The 16,720-nt window shown below is 51.1% G+C and overlaps 1 protein-coding gene across 3 annotated transcripts in view; it reads left to right on the plus strand.

The window, feature by feature from the left end:
- The window catches only part of hhipl1 (HHIP-like 1), a gene marked incomplete at its 3' end in the record, with an annotated part of 63,479 nt that overhangs the window by 24,455 nt on the left and 22,304 nt on the right, over window positions 1-16,720 (plus strand). For 2 of the 3 annotated variants that reach the window (XM_083791136.1, XM_083791138.1), the window contains 3 exons: window positions 5,401-5,584; window positions 5,959-6,151; window positions 7,287-7,413. In XM_083791136.1, the coding sequence (XP_083647262.1) occupies window positions 5,401-5,584; window positions 5,959-6,151; window positions 7,287-7,413 (504 nt within the window). The remainder of the gene's footprint in view (window positions 1-5,400; window positions 5,585-5,958; window positions 6,152-7,286; window positions 7,414-16,720) is intronic. The other variant, XM_083791137.1, reaches the window with a different exon arrangement.

Below are 16,720 nucleotides of genomic sequence, written 5' to 3' on the forward strand. Positions count from 1 at the left end.
TGTCATGTGTATAGATACAGAGTATAAATACAATGAAAATTATTTTTGCTCAGAGCACTCTCAGGCTTACATACACAGGACACAAACAACATCTATAGTGCAAGAAAAAGACAAACAAACAGAAAAAAGTGAAGTGACAAAACAGTGCAATACAGTTGAAGGTCAGCTGTTCAGCAGCCTGACTACCTGGGGGTAGAAACTGTTACTGAGACGGGTGGTACGAGATTTGATGCTCTGGTAGCGTTTTCTTTGTAGCGCACAGAACAAGTAAGACCCTTTAGCAGCGCGCAGAACAAGTAAGACCCGTAAGCCGGCGTTTTCAGAATAAAAGCTCCCTCATCTGGCTGGCAGAGGCTGCCCGTTATTCTGAAAGATTCAGTGGCACCAGAAGTGTTAGGTCCTGGCAAGCCAATTCTACGATATGCCTTCATTGTAAACCAGCAGTTGTTGTTTTTTTTGCTTCTAAAGACTCTAAGTGTGTAGGGTAAGGTTTAGGTTGAGACTGGCTCATGGACTATCACATCCCCATGGTACCATCGGTCAGAATATAGAGACAAGGAGAGTTCTGTTTAAGCCTTTATTTTCCTTTGCAAAGCATTTGAGTTGAGCAAGGAGGAGGTGAGGCTTCACGGTTATGGTTTTTATTCAGTGACGCATAACCAGGGCCTGAGGCTCCAGGACAGAACCAGGGCCTGAGGCTCCAGGAGGACAGAGGGCTCTCAGGGGGTGGAGTTGTTGTTACTGCTGCTGACAAACACTGACTGCATGGACAGGCACTCAGGCAGTATATATAGCTGGCCACTGATTGGACAGGCACTCAGGCAGTATATATAGCTGGCCACTGATTGGCCAGGCACTCAGGCAGTATATATATATATAGCTGGCCACTGATTGAGGTGTGAGGGGGAGCAGGTGAGATCACTGATTGAGATGGAGGGAAGTGGGTGGGTCCAATCCATGAGTAGGCCAGGGGGAGGGTTGCTGTTGATAGCTAGGATGACTCTTTTCTACGGGTGCAGTACTTAGTTTAGACAGTTTTTGGTTTAGACTAGTCATTGGTTAGACCAGTCATTAGTCCTACATCTACAACCTATCTCAAACCCTCACCCTAAACCTAACCTCCCACGAGGCAGCACACCTAAACCTAACCGTAACCCATGTCTAACCAATGCTATGTCTAACCAAAGTATGCCTCCCTTTTCTACACTTAGCGAGTGATTAGTCCGGACCCCACGACCACCGGGGTGCATACTTAGTTTAGACTAGTCATTGGTTAGACATGGGTTAAGGTTAGGTTTAGGGTGCATACTTAGTTTAGACTAGTCATTGGTTAGACATGGGTTAAGGTTAGGTTTAGGGTGCATACTTAGTTTAGACTAGTCATTGGTTAGACATGGGTTAAGGTTAGGTTTAGGGTGCATACTTAGTTTAGACTAGTCATTGGTTAGACATGGGTTAAGGTTAGGTTTAGGGTGCATACTTAGTTTAGACTAGTCATTGGTTAGACATGGGTTAAGGTTAGGTTTAGGTGTGCATACTTAGTTTAGACTAGTCATTGGTTAGACATGGGTTAACATTAGGTTTAGGGTGCATACTTAATTTAGACTAGTCATTGGTTAGACATGGGTTAAGGTTAGGTTTAGGGTGCATACTTAGTTTAGACTAGTCATTGGTTAGACATGGGTTAAGGTTAGGTTTAGGGTGCATACTTAGTTTAGACTAGTCATTGGTTAGACATGGGTTAAGGTTAGGTTTAGGGTGCATACTTAGTTTAGACTAGTCATTGGTTAGACATGGGTTAAGGTTAGGTTTAGGTGTGCTGCCCCGTGGGAGGTTAGGGTTAGACTAGTCATTGGTTAGACATGTGTTAAGGTTAGGTTTAGGTGTGCTGCCCCGTGGGAGGTTAGGTTTAGACTAGAGTCATTGGTTAGACATGGGTTAAGGTTAGGTTTAGGTGTGCTGCCCCGTGGGAGGTTAGGTTTAGACTATTCATTGGTTAGACATGGGTTAAGGTTAGGTTTAGGTGTGCTGCCCCGTGGGAGGTTAGGTTTAGACTAGTCATTGGTTAGACATGGGTTAAGGTTAGGTTTAGGTGTGCTGCCCCGTGGGAGGTTAGGTTTAGACTAGTCATTGGTTAGACATGGGTTAAGGTTAGGTTTAGCTGTGCTGCCCCGTGGGAGGTTAGGTTTAGGGTGAGGGTTTGAGATAGGTTGTAGTTGTAGGACTAATGACTGGTCTAACCAATGACTAGTCTAAAGCAGGACTAATAATGACTATAGTCTAACCAATGACTAGTCTAAACCAGGACTAATGACTGGTCTAACCAATGACTAGTCTAAACCAGGACTAATGCCTGGTCTAACCAATGACTAGTCTAAACCAGGACTAATGACTGGTCTAACCAATGACTAGTCTAAACCAGGACTAATGCCTGGTCTAACCAGTGACTAGTCTAAAGCAGGACTAATGACTGGTCTAACCAATGGGTCAAAGGTCACCCCGGCCACCTTCACCATTGCTCTTGTCGGTAGAGGAGGAGACGGAGTCTTCTTCTACAGACAAACAGAATGGCGGTTGCTGAACTATCGGCGCCCCCTGCTGCTGGGGAAGGTCCTTAAAGGTCAAAGGTCCTCTCTGTCCTGTAGGTCTGCTCTGCTGGGGAAGGTCCTTAAAGGTTAAAGGTCCTCTCTGTCCCGTAGGTCTGCTCTGCTGGGGAAGGTCCTTAAAGGTTAAAGGTCCTCTCTGTCCCGTAGGTCTGCTCTGCTGAGGAAGGTCCTTAAAGGTTAAAGGTCCTCTCTGTCCCGTAGGTCTGCTCTGCTGAGGAAGGTCCTTAAAGGTCAAAGGTCCTCTCTGTCCCGTAGGTCTGCTCTGCTGGGGAAGGTCCTTAAAGGTCAAAGGTCCTCTCTGTCCCGTAGGTCTGCTCTGCTGGGGAAGGTCCTTAAAGGTCAAAGGTCCTCTCTGTCCCGTAGGTCTGCTCTGCTGGGGAAGGTCCTTAAAGGTTAAAGGTCCTCTCTGTCCTGTAGGTCTGCTCTGCTGGGGAAGGTCCTTAAAGGTCAAAGGTCCTCTCTGTCCCGTAGGTCTGCTCTGCTGGGGAAGGTCCTTAAAGGTCAAAGGTCCTCTCTGTCCCGTAGGTCTGCTCTGCTGGGGAAGGTCCTTAAAGGTTAAAGGTCATCTCTGTCCCGTAGGTCTGCTCTGCTGGGGAAGGTCCTTAAAGGTCAAAGGTCCTCTCTGTCCCGTAGGTCTGCTCTGCTGGGGAAGGTCCTTAAAGGTTAAAGGTCATCTCTGTCCCGTAGGTCTGCTCTGCTGGGGAAGGTCCTTAAAGGTTAAAGGTCCTCTCTGTCCCGTAGGTCTGCTCTGCTGGGGAAGGTCCTTAAAGGTTAAAGGTCCTCTCTGTCCCGTAGGTCTGCCCTGCTGGGGAAGGTCCTTAAAGGTTAAAGGTCCTCTCTGTCCCGTAGGTCTGCCCTGCTGGGGAAGGTCCTTAAAGGTTAAAGGTCCTCTCTGTCCCGTAGGTCTGCTCTGCTGGGGAAGGTCCTTAAAGGTTAAAGGTCCTCTCTGTCCTGTAGGTCTGCTCTGCTGGGGAAGGTCCTTAAAGGTCAAAGGTCCTCTCTGTCCCGCCCTGCTGAGGAAGGTCCTTAAAGGTTAAAGGTCCTCTCTGTCCCGTAGGTCTGCCCTGCTGGGGAAGGTCCTTAAAGGTCAAAGGTCCTCTCTGTCCTGTAGGTCTGCTCTGCTGGGGAAGGTCCTTAAAGGTTAAAGGTCCTCTCTGTCCCGTAGGTCTGCTCTGCTGGGGAAGGTCCTTAAAGGTTAAAGGTCCTCTCTGTCCCGTAGGTCTGCTCTGCTGGGGAAGGTCCTTAAAGGTCAAAGGTCCTCTCTGTCCCGTAGGTCTGCTCTGCTGGGGAAGGTCCTTAAAGGTTAAAGGTCCTCTCTGTCCTGTAGGTCTGCTCTGCTGGGGAAGGTCCTTAAAGGTCAAAGGTCCTCTCTGTCCCGCCCCAGGTCTGCTCTGCTGGGGAAGGTCCTTAAAGGTTAAAGGTCCTCTCTGTCCTGTAGGTCTGCTCTGCTGGGGAAGGTCCTTAAAGGTCAAAGGTCCTCTCTGTCCCGCCCCAGGTCTGCTCTGCTGGGGAAGGTCCTTAAAGGTCAAAGGTCCTCTCTGTCCTGTAGGTCTGCTCTGCTGGGGAAGGTCCTTAAAGGTTAAAGGTCCTCTCTGTCCCGTAGGTCTGCTCTGCTGGGGAAGGTCCTTAAAGGTCAAAGGTCCTCTCTGTCCTGTAGGTCTGCTCTGCTGGGGAAGGTCCTTAAAGGTCAAAGGTCCTCTCTGTCCTGTAGGTCTGCTCTGCTGGGGAAGGTCCTTAAAGGTTAAAGGTCCTCTCTGTCCCGTAGGTCTGCTCTGCTGGGGAAGGTCCTTAAAGGTCAAAGGTCCTCTCTGTCCCGTAGGTCTGCCCTGCTGGGGAAGGTCCTTAAAGGTCAAAGGTCCTCTCTGTCCCGTAGGTCTGCCCTGCTGGGGAAGGTCCTTAAAGGTTAAAGGTCCTCTCTGTCCCGTAGGTCTGCTCTGCTGGGGAAGGTCCTTAAAGGTCAAAGGTCCTCTCTGTCCCGTAGGTCTGCTCTGCTGGGGAAGGTCCTTAAAGGTCAAAGGTCCTCTCTGTCCCGTAGGTCTGCTCTGCTGGGGAAGGTCCTTAAAGGTTAAAGGTCCTCTCTGTCCTGTAGGTCTGCTCTGCTGGGGAAGGTCCTTAAAGGTTAAAGGTCCTCTCTGTCCTGTAGGTCTGCTCTGCTGGGGAAGGTCCTTAAAGGTTAAAGGTCCTCTCTGTCCCGCCCCAGGTCTGCTCTGCTGGGGAAGGTCCTTAAAGGTTAAAGGTCCTCTCTGTCCCGTAGGTCTGCCCTGCTGGGGAAGGTCCTTAAAGGTCAAAGGTCCTCTCTGTCCTGTAGGTCTGCTCTGCTGGGGAAGGTCCTTAAAGGTTAAAGGTCCTCTCTGTCCCGTAGGTCTGCTCTGCTGGGGAAGGTCCTTAAAGGTTAAAGGTCCTCTCTGTCCCGTAGGTCTGCTCTGCTGGGGAAGGTCCTTAAAGGTCAAAGGTCCTCTCTGTCCCGTAGGTCTGCTCTGCTGGGGAAGGTCCTTAAAGGTTAAAGGTCCTCTCTGTCCTGTAGGTCTGCTCTGCTGGGGAAGGTCCTTAAAGGTCAAAGGTCCTCTCTGTCCCGTAGGTCTGCTCTGCTGGGGAAGGTCCTTAAAGGTTAAAGGTCCTCTCTGTCCTGTAGGTCTGCTCTGCTGGGGAAGGTCCTTAAAGGTCAAAGGTCCTCTCTGTCCCGTAGGTCTGCTCTGCTGGGGAAGGTCCTTAAAGGTCAAAGGTCCTCTCTGTCCCGTAGGTCTGCTCTGCTGGGGAAGGTCCTTAAAGGTTAAAGGTCCTCTCTGTCCCGTAGGTCTGCCCTGCTGGGGAAGGTCCTTCGCATCGACGTGGACGACAACGACCGCGGTCCTCTGTACCGCATCCCGCACGACAACCCCTTCGTGGGCGAGCGAGGGGCGCGGCCCGAGGTGTACGCATATGGCGTACGCAACATGTGGCGCTGCTCGGTGGACCGAGGGGACCCCTCAACCAAGGAGGTAACTATTAGATTAGTGGACCCAAGGAGGTAACATTTAGATTAGTGGACCCCTCAACCAAGGAGGTAATCATTTAGATTAGTGGACCGCGGGGACCACCAAGGAGGTATAGTCAAGCAATATCAATGAAATATGTAAATAAATGCCGTACCAATATATTTCTTCACCAATGTGTGTGTAGAGGTGTCGTCTAGCAGGAACACATCTCTGTGTTCTGTTCTGTCCTAAAGGGAAAGGGGCGTCTGTTCTGTTCTGTTCTGTTCTGTTCTGTCCTAAAGGGAAAGGGGCGTCTGTTCTGTTCTGTTCTGTTCTGTTCTGTCCTAAAGGGAAAGGGGCGTCTGTTCTGTTCTGTTCTGTTCTGTTCTGTCCTAAAGGGAAAGGGGCGTCTGTTCTGTTCTGTTCTGTTCTGTTCTGTCCTAAAGGGAAAGGGGCGTCTGTTCTGCGGAGACGTGGGCCAGAACAAGTACGAGGAGGTTGACATCATCGAGAGAGGACGGAACTACGGCTGGAGAGCCAAGGAGGGTTTCAGCTGCTACGACAAGAAGCTGTGTGCTAACTCTACGCTGGGTGAGTTAACGTTATAACTACGACAAGAAGCTGTGTGCTAACTCTACGCTGGGTGAGTTAACGTTATAACTACGACAAGAAGCTGTGTGCTAACTCTACGCTGGGTGAGTTAACGTTATAACTACGACAAGAAGCTGTGTGCTAACTCTACGCTGGGTGAGTTAACGTTATAACTACGACAAGAAGCTGTGTGCTAACTCTACGCTGGGTGAGTTAACGTTATAACTACGACAAGAAGCTGTGTGCTAACTCTACGCTGGGTGAGTTAACGTTATAACTACGACAAGAAGCTGTGTGCCAACTCTACGCTGGGTGAGTTAACGTTATAACTACGACAAGAAGCTGTGTGCCAACTCTACGCTGGGTGAGTTAACGTTATAACTACGACAAGAAGCTGTGTGCTAACTCTACGCTGGGTGAGTTAACGTTATAACTACGACAAGAAGCTGTGTGCTAACTCTACGCTGGGTGAGTTAACTATAGTTATAACTACGACAAGAAGCTGTGTGCTGACTCTACGCTGAGTGAGTTATAATTCTCATGTGAACACCCAGACAGTTTTATATGCGCACTCAGATCAGCCAACGCAGGGAAGCTGGAAGTACCCTCACTAAAAACGCCGGGACAACAACGCTCCACACGTCCCAAACTCTTCTCCCTTCTGGCTCCAAAACTGTGGAATGCACTTCCCATTGCAGTCAGAACTGCAGCATCACTCCCAATCTTCCGCCGTAGTCTGAAAACCAAACCTTTTCAGACTCCATCATGGCCCATAGCACTTACCCTAACCCCTTAGATAGCATTTCTGTAGACTTGGATAGCATTTGATACAGACTTATAGCATGTTATGTAGACAGCACTATAATTGCATTGTATATAGTCATAGCACGTCATAGTACATATGTATAGCATAGTATAGTATAGATGTATAGTTTATATGTATAGTTTCATTATATAGATATTCCACTGTTACTTTCTTAGCTTACACATGTTTCATGATAAATGCTTTTTATGTGATGTATTCCCATGCTTTTTGTTCTTGCTTAAGAGCGTCTGATAAATGCCTAAATTGTAAATTGTAATATGAATCAATTCACACGGGTGTGTTGATTCTCTGTGCGACGCTTCCTTCCAGACGACGTGCTGCCCATCTACGCCTACCCTCACAAGATGGGCAAGTCTGTGACGGGAGGCTACGTGTACCGCGGCTGTGAATACCCCAACCTCAACGGCATGTACATCTTCGGAGACTTCATGAGCGGGTAGGACTTTAGCCCATTCTGGGGCGGGAACCCCTTTTTGGTGTTGGCGTCATGTTGTGCTTTAGCTGTTGAAAAATAGCAGATCTACAAGCTCCTTTGAAAAATCGAAGAACGACTGACATAGAAACATAGCTTTTTCAGAAAACTGTCAGGATGTCAAGAAGACATTTTTAGAATCTGATCTCAGGTCAGAATGGGTTAGTTCAGGGGTCGGCAACCGGCGGCTCAAGAGCCGCTTGCGGCTCTTGAGCACTCCCCTAGTGGCTCCCTGTAGCATTACAAAAAAATCTATGAAAATGTATAATGTTTATTTTTTCACATTTTTATTTTTCATTTATGGTTTCTGTAGGAGGCCAAACGTGACAGAAACATTCTTAAGTTTCCCAATTTTGTAAAAATGTGTAGAATAAATATTATGATGGATTGTCTGTATGCTTAATCTGCAGTAGGCTATAGCCCTGAAACATGACTGTCAGTCATGACGCAACAGCAGCCTGTTTTACGCAATCGCAGTCCATAAACATTCCGATTTAAAATTTAAAGTCCTCGACACATGTGCCACGGGAGTTAGAAATGTGCTGGTACAGCGATTAGCATTGCTGCATCCCGCGTTGTTTAATAAAAAGCATTTTTATCCGAGCGCCCCTTTTCTCAAACGGGGTTGGGAAACAGTTGCACACCGGGTGGGGGCGCGTAGTTGAAAGCCAATGGCAAAATAACAGCTCGGATAAAAATGCTTTTTATTAAACAACGCGGGATGCAGCAATGCTAATCGCTGTACCAGCAACATTCTAACACCCGTGGCACATGTGGCGAGTACTTTATATTTAGAATCTGAATGTTTATGTACACGTTTACAATGTAAATGTAGCGATTGCGTAAAACAGGCTGCAGTTGCATGACGCACCATGGCTAAATCTGCAGTGACAAACTATCAAACAATAAATAAAACGTGGCAAGCCATTCACAGACGGAAAACATGGAATGCTCTTCCAGACAATTATGTGAACATGAAGAAACTCGCATCTGGAGTATTATCCATCTTTGGATCAACGTACTTTTGTGAGCAGATATTCTCAAACATGAACTACATTAAATCCAAATACCGCACACGCCTCACCGATGAGAGCTTGCAATCGTGTGTGAAGATTAAAGTGACATTTTACGTGCCCAATGTTGAGAAGCTCTCCAGCGATGTCCACACACAGAAATCACATTAAACGGGTAAGAACACAATGCAAAAAACATGGCATAATAATGGAGGGTGCGTTGACTGCGTTCGGAAATGCGCACCGCGGGAGCGCACTCGCCTATTAGTTTGCATTGCACAGTGCACTCAGTGCGCTATTTCCGAACGGGCTTAAACCATAGCGCACTTTTTATTTTGATAGATAGGCTAATATCCACTTGCAGCCCTGTTGTCTTCATTATATAAGCATTTTAAGGCTTAAAAATCTTTTGCGGCTCCAGGTAGATTTTGAATTAATTTTTTTGGTTGAAAATGGCTCATTCAACATCTTGGGTTGCCGACCCCTGGGTTAGTTGAACCCACCAGTGTTGATTTAATCGACTAAAACTAAAGACAACATTTTTTTGTCGACTACCTTTTTTCACTGACGAAAACGAAGCTACGACGACTAAAACTAAGACTAAATATATATTGACAATTTCGTCAACAAATAAAAACTAGACTAAAATGTTAGGAAGGGACAAGTGGACATGCAGATCCAGTTTGAGTCATTTTACACGTGGTTGCATGCTGAAAATAGCAGATCTAGATCGGCTATTTTCAGCGAGTGTAAAATCAGCCATTACGACGGCATCAAGGCCCGCTAAGACCGGCTAAACACATTTTAGTCGACTAAATCAATTGTAGATTCAGTAAAACATTCCAGGTGACTAAAATGTGACTTAAACTAAATGAAAACTATTCAAGAGACTAATGACTAAAACTAAAATCGAAATGTTCTGCCAAAAACCTCACTGGAACCCACTAGAGCAGAGGAGAGGGCCCTTCCTTCTAGAACCCTCTAGAGCAGAGGAGAGGGCCCTTCCTTCTAGAACCCTCTAGAGCAGAGGAGAGGGCCCTTCCTTCCTTCTAGAACCCTCTAGAGCAGAGGAGAGGGCCCTTCCTTCCTTCTAGAACCCACTAGAGCAGAGGAGAGGGCCCTTCCTTCCTTCTAGAACCCTCTAGAGCAGAGGAGAGGGCCCTTCCTTCTAGAACCCACTAGAGCAGAGGAGAGGGCCCTTCCTTCCTTCTACAACCCTCTAGAGCAGAGGAGAGGGCCCTTCCTTCCTTCTACAACCCTCTAGAGCAGAGGAGAGGGCCCTTCCTTCTAGAACCCTCTAGAGCAGAGGAGAGGGCCCTTCCTTCCTTCTAGAACCCACTAGAGCAGAGGAGAGGGCCCTCCTTCCTTCTATAGAACCAACCCTCTAGAGCAGAGGAGAGGGCCCTTCCTTCCTTCTAGAACCCACTAGAGCAGAGGAGAGGGCCCTTCCTTCCTTCTAGAACCCTCTAGAGCAGAGGAGAGGGCCCTTCCTTCCTTCTAGAACCCACTAGAGCAGAGGAGAGGGCCCTTCCTTCCTTCTATAGAACCAACCCTCTAGAGCAGAGGAGAGGGCCCTTCCTTCTAGAACCCTCTAGAGCAGAGGAGAGGGCCCTTCCTTCTAGAACCCTCTAGAGCAGAGGAGAGGGCCCTTCCTTCCTTCTAGAACCCTCTAGAGCAGAGGAGAGGGCCCTTCCTTCCTTCTAGAACCCTCTAGAGCAGAGGAGAGGGCCCTTCCTTCCTTCTAGAACCCACTAGAGCAGAGGAGAGGGCCCTTCCTTCCTTCTAGAACCCTCTAGAGCAGAGGAGAGGGCCCTTCCTTCCTTCTATAGAACCCACTAGAGCAGAGGAGAGGGCCCTTCCTTCCTTCTAGAACCCACTAGAGCAGAGGAGAGGGCCCTTCCTTCCTTCTAGAACCCACTAGAGCAGAAGAGAGGGCCCTTCCTTCTAGAACCCACTAGAGCAGAGGAGAGGGCCCTTCCTTCCTTCTATAGAACCCACTAGAGCAGAGGAGAGGGCCCTTCCTTCCTTCTAGAACCCACTAGAGCAGAGGAGAGGGCCCTTCCTTCCTTCTAGAACCCACTAGAGCAGAGGAGAGGGCCCTTCCTTCCTTCTATAGAACCCACTAGAGCAGAGGAGAGGGCCCTTCCTTCTAGAACCCACTAGAGCAGAGGAGAGGGCCCTTCCTTCCTTCTATAGAACCCACTAGAGCAGAGGAGAGGGCCCTTCCTTCCTTCTAGAACCCACTAGAGCAGAGGAGAGGGCCCTTCCTTCCTTCTAGAACCCTCTAGAGCAGAGGAGAGGGCCCTTCCTTCCTTCTATAGAACCCACTAGAGCAGAGGAGAGGGCCCTTCCTTCCTTCTAGAACCCTCTAGAGCAGAGGAGAGGGCCCTTCCTTCCTTCTAGAACCCTCTAGAGCAGAGGAGAGGGCCCTTCCTTCCTTCTAGAACCCACTAGAGCAGAGGAGAGGGCCCCTCCTTCCTTCTAGAACCCTCTAGAGCAGAGGAGAGGGCCCTTCCTTCTATAGAACCCACTAGAGCAGAGGAGAGGGCCCTTCCTTCCTTCTAGAACCCACTAGAGCAGAGGAGAGGGCCCTTCCTTCCTTCTAGAACCCACTAGAGCAGAGGAGAGGGCCCTTCCTTCCTTCTATAGAACCCTCTAGAGCAGAGGAGAGGGCCCTTCCTTCTAGAACCCTCTAGAGCAGAGGAGAGGGCCCTTCCTTCCTTCTAGAACCCACTAGAGCAGAGGAGAGGGCCCTTCCTTCCTTCTAGAACCCTCTAGAGCAGAGGAGAGGGCCCTTCCTTCCTTCTAGAACCCACTAGAGCAGAGGAGAGGGCCCTTCCTTCCTTCTATAGAACCCTCTAGAGCAGAGGAGAGGGCCCTTCCTTCTAGAACCCTCTAGAGCAGAGGAGAGGGCCCTTCCTTCCTTCTAGAACCCACTAGAGCAGAGGAGAGGGCCCTTCCTTCTAGAACCCACTAGAGCAGAGGAGAGGGCCCTTCCTTCTAGAACCCACTAGAGCAGAGGAGAGGGCCCTTCCTTCCTTCTATAGAACCCTCTAGAGCAGAGGAGAGGGCCCTTCCTTCTAGAACCCTCTAGAGCAGAGGAGAGGGCCCTTCCTTCCTTCTAGAACCCACTAGAGCAGAGGAGAGGGCCCTTCCTTCTAGAACCCACTAGAGCAGAGGAGAGGGCCCTTCCTTCTAGAACCCACTAGAGCAGAGGAGAGGGCCCTTCCTTCTAGAACCCACTAGAGCAGAGGAGAGGGCCCTTCCTTCTAGAACCCACTAGAGCAGAGGAGAGGGCCCTTCCTTCTAGAACCCACTAGAGCAGAGGAGAGGGCCCTTCCTTCTAGAACCCACTAGAGCAGAGGAGAGGGCCCTTCCTTCTAGAACCCTCTAGAGCAGAGGAGAGGGCCCTTCCTTCCTTCTAGAACCCACTAGAGCAGAGGAGAGGGCCCTTCCTTCCTTCTAGAACCCTCTAGAGCAGAGGAGAGGGCCCTTCCTTCTAGAACCCTCTAGAGCAGAGGAGAGGGCCCTTCCTTCCTTCTAGAACCCACTAGAGCAGAGGAGAGGGCCCTTCCTTATAGAACCCTCTAGAGCAGAGGAGAGGGCCCTTCCTTCTAGAACCCTCTAGAGCAGAGGAGAGGGCCCTTCCTTCCTTCTAGAACCCACTAGAGCAGAGGAGAGGGCCCTTCCTTCCTTCTAGAACCCACTAGAGCAGAGGAGAGGGCCCTTCCTTCCTTCTAGAACCCACTAGAGCAGAGGAGAGGGCCCTTCCTTATAGAACCCTCTAGAGCAGAGGAGAGGGCCCTTCCTTCTAGAACCCTCTAGAGCAGAGGAGAGGGCCCTTCCTTCTAGAACCCTCTAGAGCAGAGGAGAGGGCCCTTCCTTCCTTCTAGAACCCTCTAGAGCAGAGGAGAGGGCCCTTCCTTCCTTCTAGAACCCACTAGAGCAGAGGAGAGGGCCCTTCCTTCCTTCTATAGAACCCTCTAGAGCAGAGGAGAGGGCCCTTCCTTCCTTCTAGAACCCACTAGAGCAGAGGAGAGGGCCCTTCCTTCTAGAACCCACTAGAGCAGAGGAGAGGGCCCTTCCTTCCTTCTAGAACCCTCTAGAGCAGAGGAGAGGGCCCTTCCTTCCTTCTAGAACCCACTAGAGCAGAGGAGAGGGCCCTTCCTTCCTTCTAGAACCCACTAGAGCAGAGGAGAGGGCCCTTCCTTCTAGAACCCTCTAGAGCAGAGGAGAGGGCCCTTCCTTCCTTCTAGAACCCTCTAGAGCAGAGGAGAGGGCCCTTCCTTCCTTCTAGAACCCTCTAGAGCAGAGGAGAGGGCCCTTCCTTCTAGAACCCACTAGAGCAGAGGAGAGGGCCCTTCCTTCTAGAACCCACTAGAGCAGAGGAGAGGGCCCTTCCTTCTAGAACCCTCTAGAGCAGAGGAGAGGGCCCTTCCTTCCTTCTAGAACCCTCCAGAGCAGAGGAGAGGGCCCTTCCTTCCTTCTAGAACCCTCTAGAGCAGAGGAGAGGGCCCTTCCTTCCTTCTAGAACCCTCTAGAGCAGAGGAGAGGGCCCTTCCTTCCTTCTAGAACCCTCTAGAGCAGAGGAGAGGGCCCTTCCTTCCTTCTAGAACCCACTAGAGCAGAGGAGAGGGCCCTTCCTTCTAGAACCCTCTACAGCAGAGGAGAGGGCCCTTCCTTCTAGAACCCTCTAGAGCAGAGGAGAGGGCCCTTCCTTCCTTCTAGAACCCTCTAGAGCAGAGGAGAGGGCCCTTCCTTCCTTCTAGAACCCTCTAGAGCAGAGGAGAGGGCCCTTCCTTCCTTCTAGAACCCTCTAGAGCAGAGGAGAGGGCCCTTCCTTCCTTCTAGAACCCACTAGAGCAGAGGAGAGGGCCCTTCCTTCTAGAACCCTCTAGAGCAGAGGAGAGGGCCCTTCCTTCCTTCTAGAACCCTCTAGAGCAGAGGAGAGGGCCCTTCCTTCCTTCTAGAACCCTCTAGAGCAGAGGAGAGGGCCCTTCCTTCCTTCTAGAACCCACTAGAGCAGAGGAGAGGGCCCTTCCTTCCTTCTAGAACCCTCTAGAGCAGAGGAGAGGGCCCTTCCTTCCTTCTAGAACCCTCTAGAGCAGAGGAGAGGGCCCTTCCTTCCTTCTAGAACCCTCTAGAGCAGAGGAGAGGGCCCTTCCTTCCTTCTAGAACCCTCTAGAGCAGAGGAGAGGGCCCTTCCTTCCTTCTAGAACCCTCTAGAGCAGAGGAGAGGGCCCTTCCTTCCTTCTAGAACCCACTAGAGCAGAGGAGAGGGCCCTTCCTTCCTTCTAGAACCCTCTAGAGCAGAGGAGAGGGCCCTTCCTTCCTTCTAGAACCCTCTAGAGCAGAGGAGAGGGCCCTTCCTTCCTTCTAGAACCCTCTAGAGCAGAGGAGAGGGCCCTTCCTTCCTTCTAGAACCCTCTAGAGCAGAGGAGAGGGCCCTTCCTTCTAGAACCCTCTAGAGCAGAGGAGAGGGCCCTTCCTTCTAGAACCCTCTAGAGCAGAGGAGAGGGCCCTTCCTTCTAGAACCCTCTAGAGCAGAGGAGAGGGCCCTTCCTTCTAGAACCCTCTAGAGCAGAGGAGAGGGCCCTTCCTTCCTTCTAGAACCCACTAGAGCAGAGGAGAGGGCCCTTCCTTCCTTCTAGAACCCACTAGAGCAGAGGAGAGGGCCCTTCCTTCCTTCTAGAACCCTCTAGAGCAGAGGAGAGGGCCCTTCCTTCCTTCTAGAACCCACTAGAGCAGAGGAGAGGGCCCTTCCTTCTAGAACCCACTAGAGCAGAGGAGAGGGCCCTTCCTTCCTTCTAGAACCCACTAGAGCAGAGGAGAGGGCCCTTCCTTCTAGAACCCACTAGAGCAGAGGAGAGGGCCCTTCCTTCCTTCTAGAACCCTCTAGAGCAGAGGAGAGGGCCCTTCCTTCCTTCTAGAACCCACTAGAGCAGAGGAGAGGGCCCTTCCTTCCTTCTAGAACCCTCTAGAGCAGAGGAGAGGGCCCTTCCTTCTAGAACCCTCTAGAGCAGAGGAGAGGGCCCTTCCTTCCTTCTAGAACCCACTAGAGCAGAGGAGAGGGCCCTTCCTTCCTTCTAGAACCCTCTAGAGCAGAGGAGAGGGCCCTTCCTTCCTTCTAGAACCCTCTAGAGCAGAGGAGAGGGCCCTTCCTTCCTTCTAGAACCCTCTAGAGCAGAGGAGAGGGCCCTTCCTTCCTTCTAGAACCCACTAGAGCAGAGGAGAGGGCCCTTCCTTCCTTCTAGAACCCACTAGAGCAGAGGAGAGGGCCCTTCCTTCCTTCTAGAACCCACTAGAGCAGAGGAGAGGGCCCTTCCTTCCTTCTAGAACCCTCTAGAGCAGAGGAGAGGGCCCTTCCTTCTAGAACCCACTAGAGCAGAGGAGAGGGCCCTTCCTTCTAGAACCCACTAGAGCAGAGGAGAGGGCCCTTCCTTCTAGAACCCTCTAGAGCAGAGGAGAGGGCCCTTCCTTCCTTCTAGAACCCTCCAGAGCAGAGGAGAGGGCCCTTCCTTCCTTCTAGAACCCTCTAGAGCAGAGGAGAGGGCCCTTCCTTCCTTCTAGAACCCTCTAGAGCAGAGGAGAGGGCCCTTCCTTCTAGAACCCACTAGAGCAGAGGAGAGGGCCCTTCCTTCTAGAACCCTCCAGAGCAGAGGAGAGGGCCCTTCCTTCCTTCTAGAACCCTCTAGAGCAGAGGAGAGGGCCCTTCCTTCTAGAACCCACTAGAGCAGAGGAGAGGGCCCTTCCTTCCTTCTAGAACCCTCTAGAGCAGAGGAGAGGGCCCTTCCTTCTAGAACCCTCTAGAGCAGAGGAGAGGGCCCTTCCTTCTAGAACCCTCTAGAGCAGAGGAGAGGGCCCTTCCTTCCTTCTAGAACCCACTAGAGCAGAGGAGAGGGCCCTTCCTTCTAGAACCCACTAGAGCAGAGGAGAGGGCCCTTCCTTCTAGAACCCTCTAGAGCAGAGGAGAGGGCCCTTCCTTCCTTCTAGAACCCACTAGAGCAGAGGAGAGGGCCCTTCCTTCCTTCTAGAACCCACTAGAGCAGAGGAGAGGGCCCTTCCTTCCTTCTAGAACCCACTAGAGCAGAGGAGAGGGCCCTTCCTTATAGAACCCTCTAGAGCAGAGGAGAGGGCCCTTCCTTCTAGAACCCTCTAGAGCAGAGGAGAGGGCCCTTCCTTCTAGAACCCTCTAGAGCAGAGGAGAGGGCCCTTCCTTCCTTCTAGAACCCTCTAGAGCAGAGGAGAGGGCCCTTCCTTCCTTCTAGAACCCACTAGAGCAGAGGAGAGGGCCCTTCCTTCCTTCTATAGAACCCTCTAGAGCAGAGGAGAGGGCCCTTCCTTCCTTCTAGAACCCACTAGAGCAGAGGAGAGGGCCCTTCCTTCTAGAACCCACTAGAGCAGAGGAGAGGGCCCTTCCTTCCTTCTAGAACCCTCTAGAGCAGAGGAGAGGGCCCTTCCTTCCTTCTAGAACCCACTAGAGCAGAGGAGAGGGCCCTTCCTTCCTTCTAGAACCCACTAGAGCAGAGGAGAGGGCCCTTCCTTCTAGAACCCTCTAGAGCAGAGGAGAGGGCCCTTCCTTCCTTCTAGAACCCTCTAGAGCAGAGGAGAGGGCCCTTCCTTCCTTCTAGAACCCTCTAGAGCAGAGGAGAGGGCCCTTCCTTCTAGAACCCACTAGAGCAGAGGAGAGGGCCCTTCCTTCTAGAACCCACTAGAGCAGAGGAGAGGGCCCTTCCTTCTAGAACCCTCTAGAGCAGAGGAGAGGGCCCTTCCTTCCTTCTAGAACCCGTTAGAGCAGAGGAGAGGGCCCTTCCTTCCTTCTAGAACCCTCTAGAGCAGAGGAGAGGGCCCTTCCTTCCTTCTAGAACCCTCTAGAGCAGAGGAGAGGGCCCTTCCTTCCTTCTAGAACCCTCTAGAGCAGAGGAGAGGGCCCTTCCTTCCTTCTAGAACCCACTAGAGCAGAGGAGAGGGCCCTTCCTTCTAGAACCCTCTAGAGCAGAGGAGAGGGCCCTTCCTTCTAGAACCCTCTAGAGCAGAGGAGAGGGCCCTTCCTTCCTTCTAGAACCCTCTAGAGCAGAGGAGAGGGCCCTTCCTTCCTTCTAGAACCCTCTAGAGCAGAGGAGAGGGCCCTTCCTTCCTTCTAGAACCCACTAGAGCAGAGGAGAGGGCCCTTCCTTCTAGAACCCTCTAGAGCAGAGGAGAGGGCCCTTCCTTCCTTCTAGAACCCTCTAGAGCAGAGGAGAGGGCCCTTCCTTCCT

The sequence above is a fragment of the Protomyctophum parallelum genome, assembly GCF_964188405.1.
Source record: "Protomyctophum parallelum genome assembly, chromosome: 20".
In the NCBI taxonomy this organism is placed as follows: Eukaryota; Metazoa; Chordata; class Actinopteri; order Myctophiformes; family Myctophidae; genus Protomyctophum; species Protomyctophum parallelum.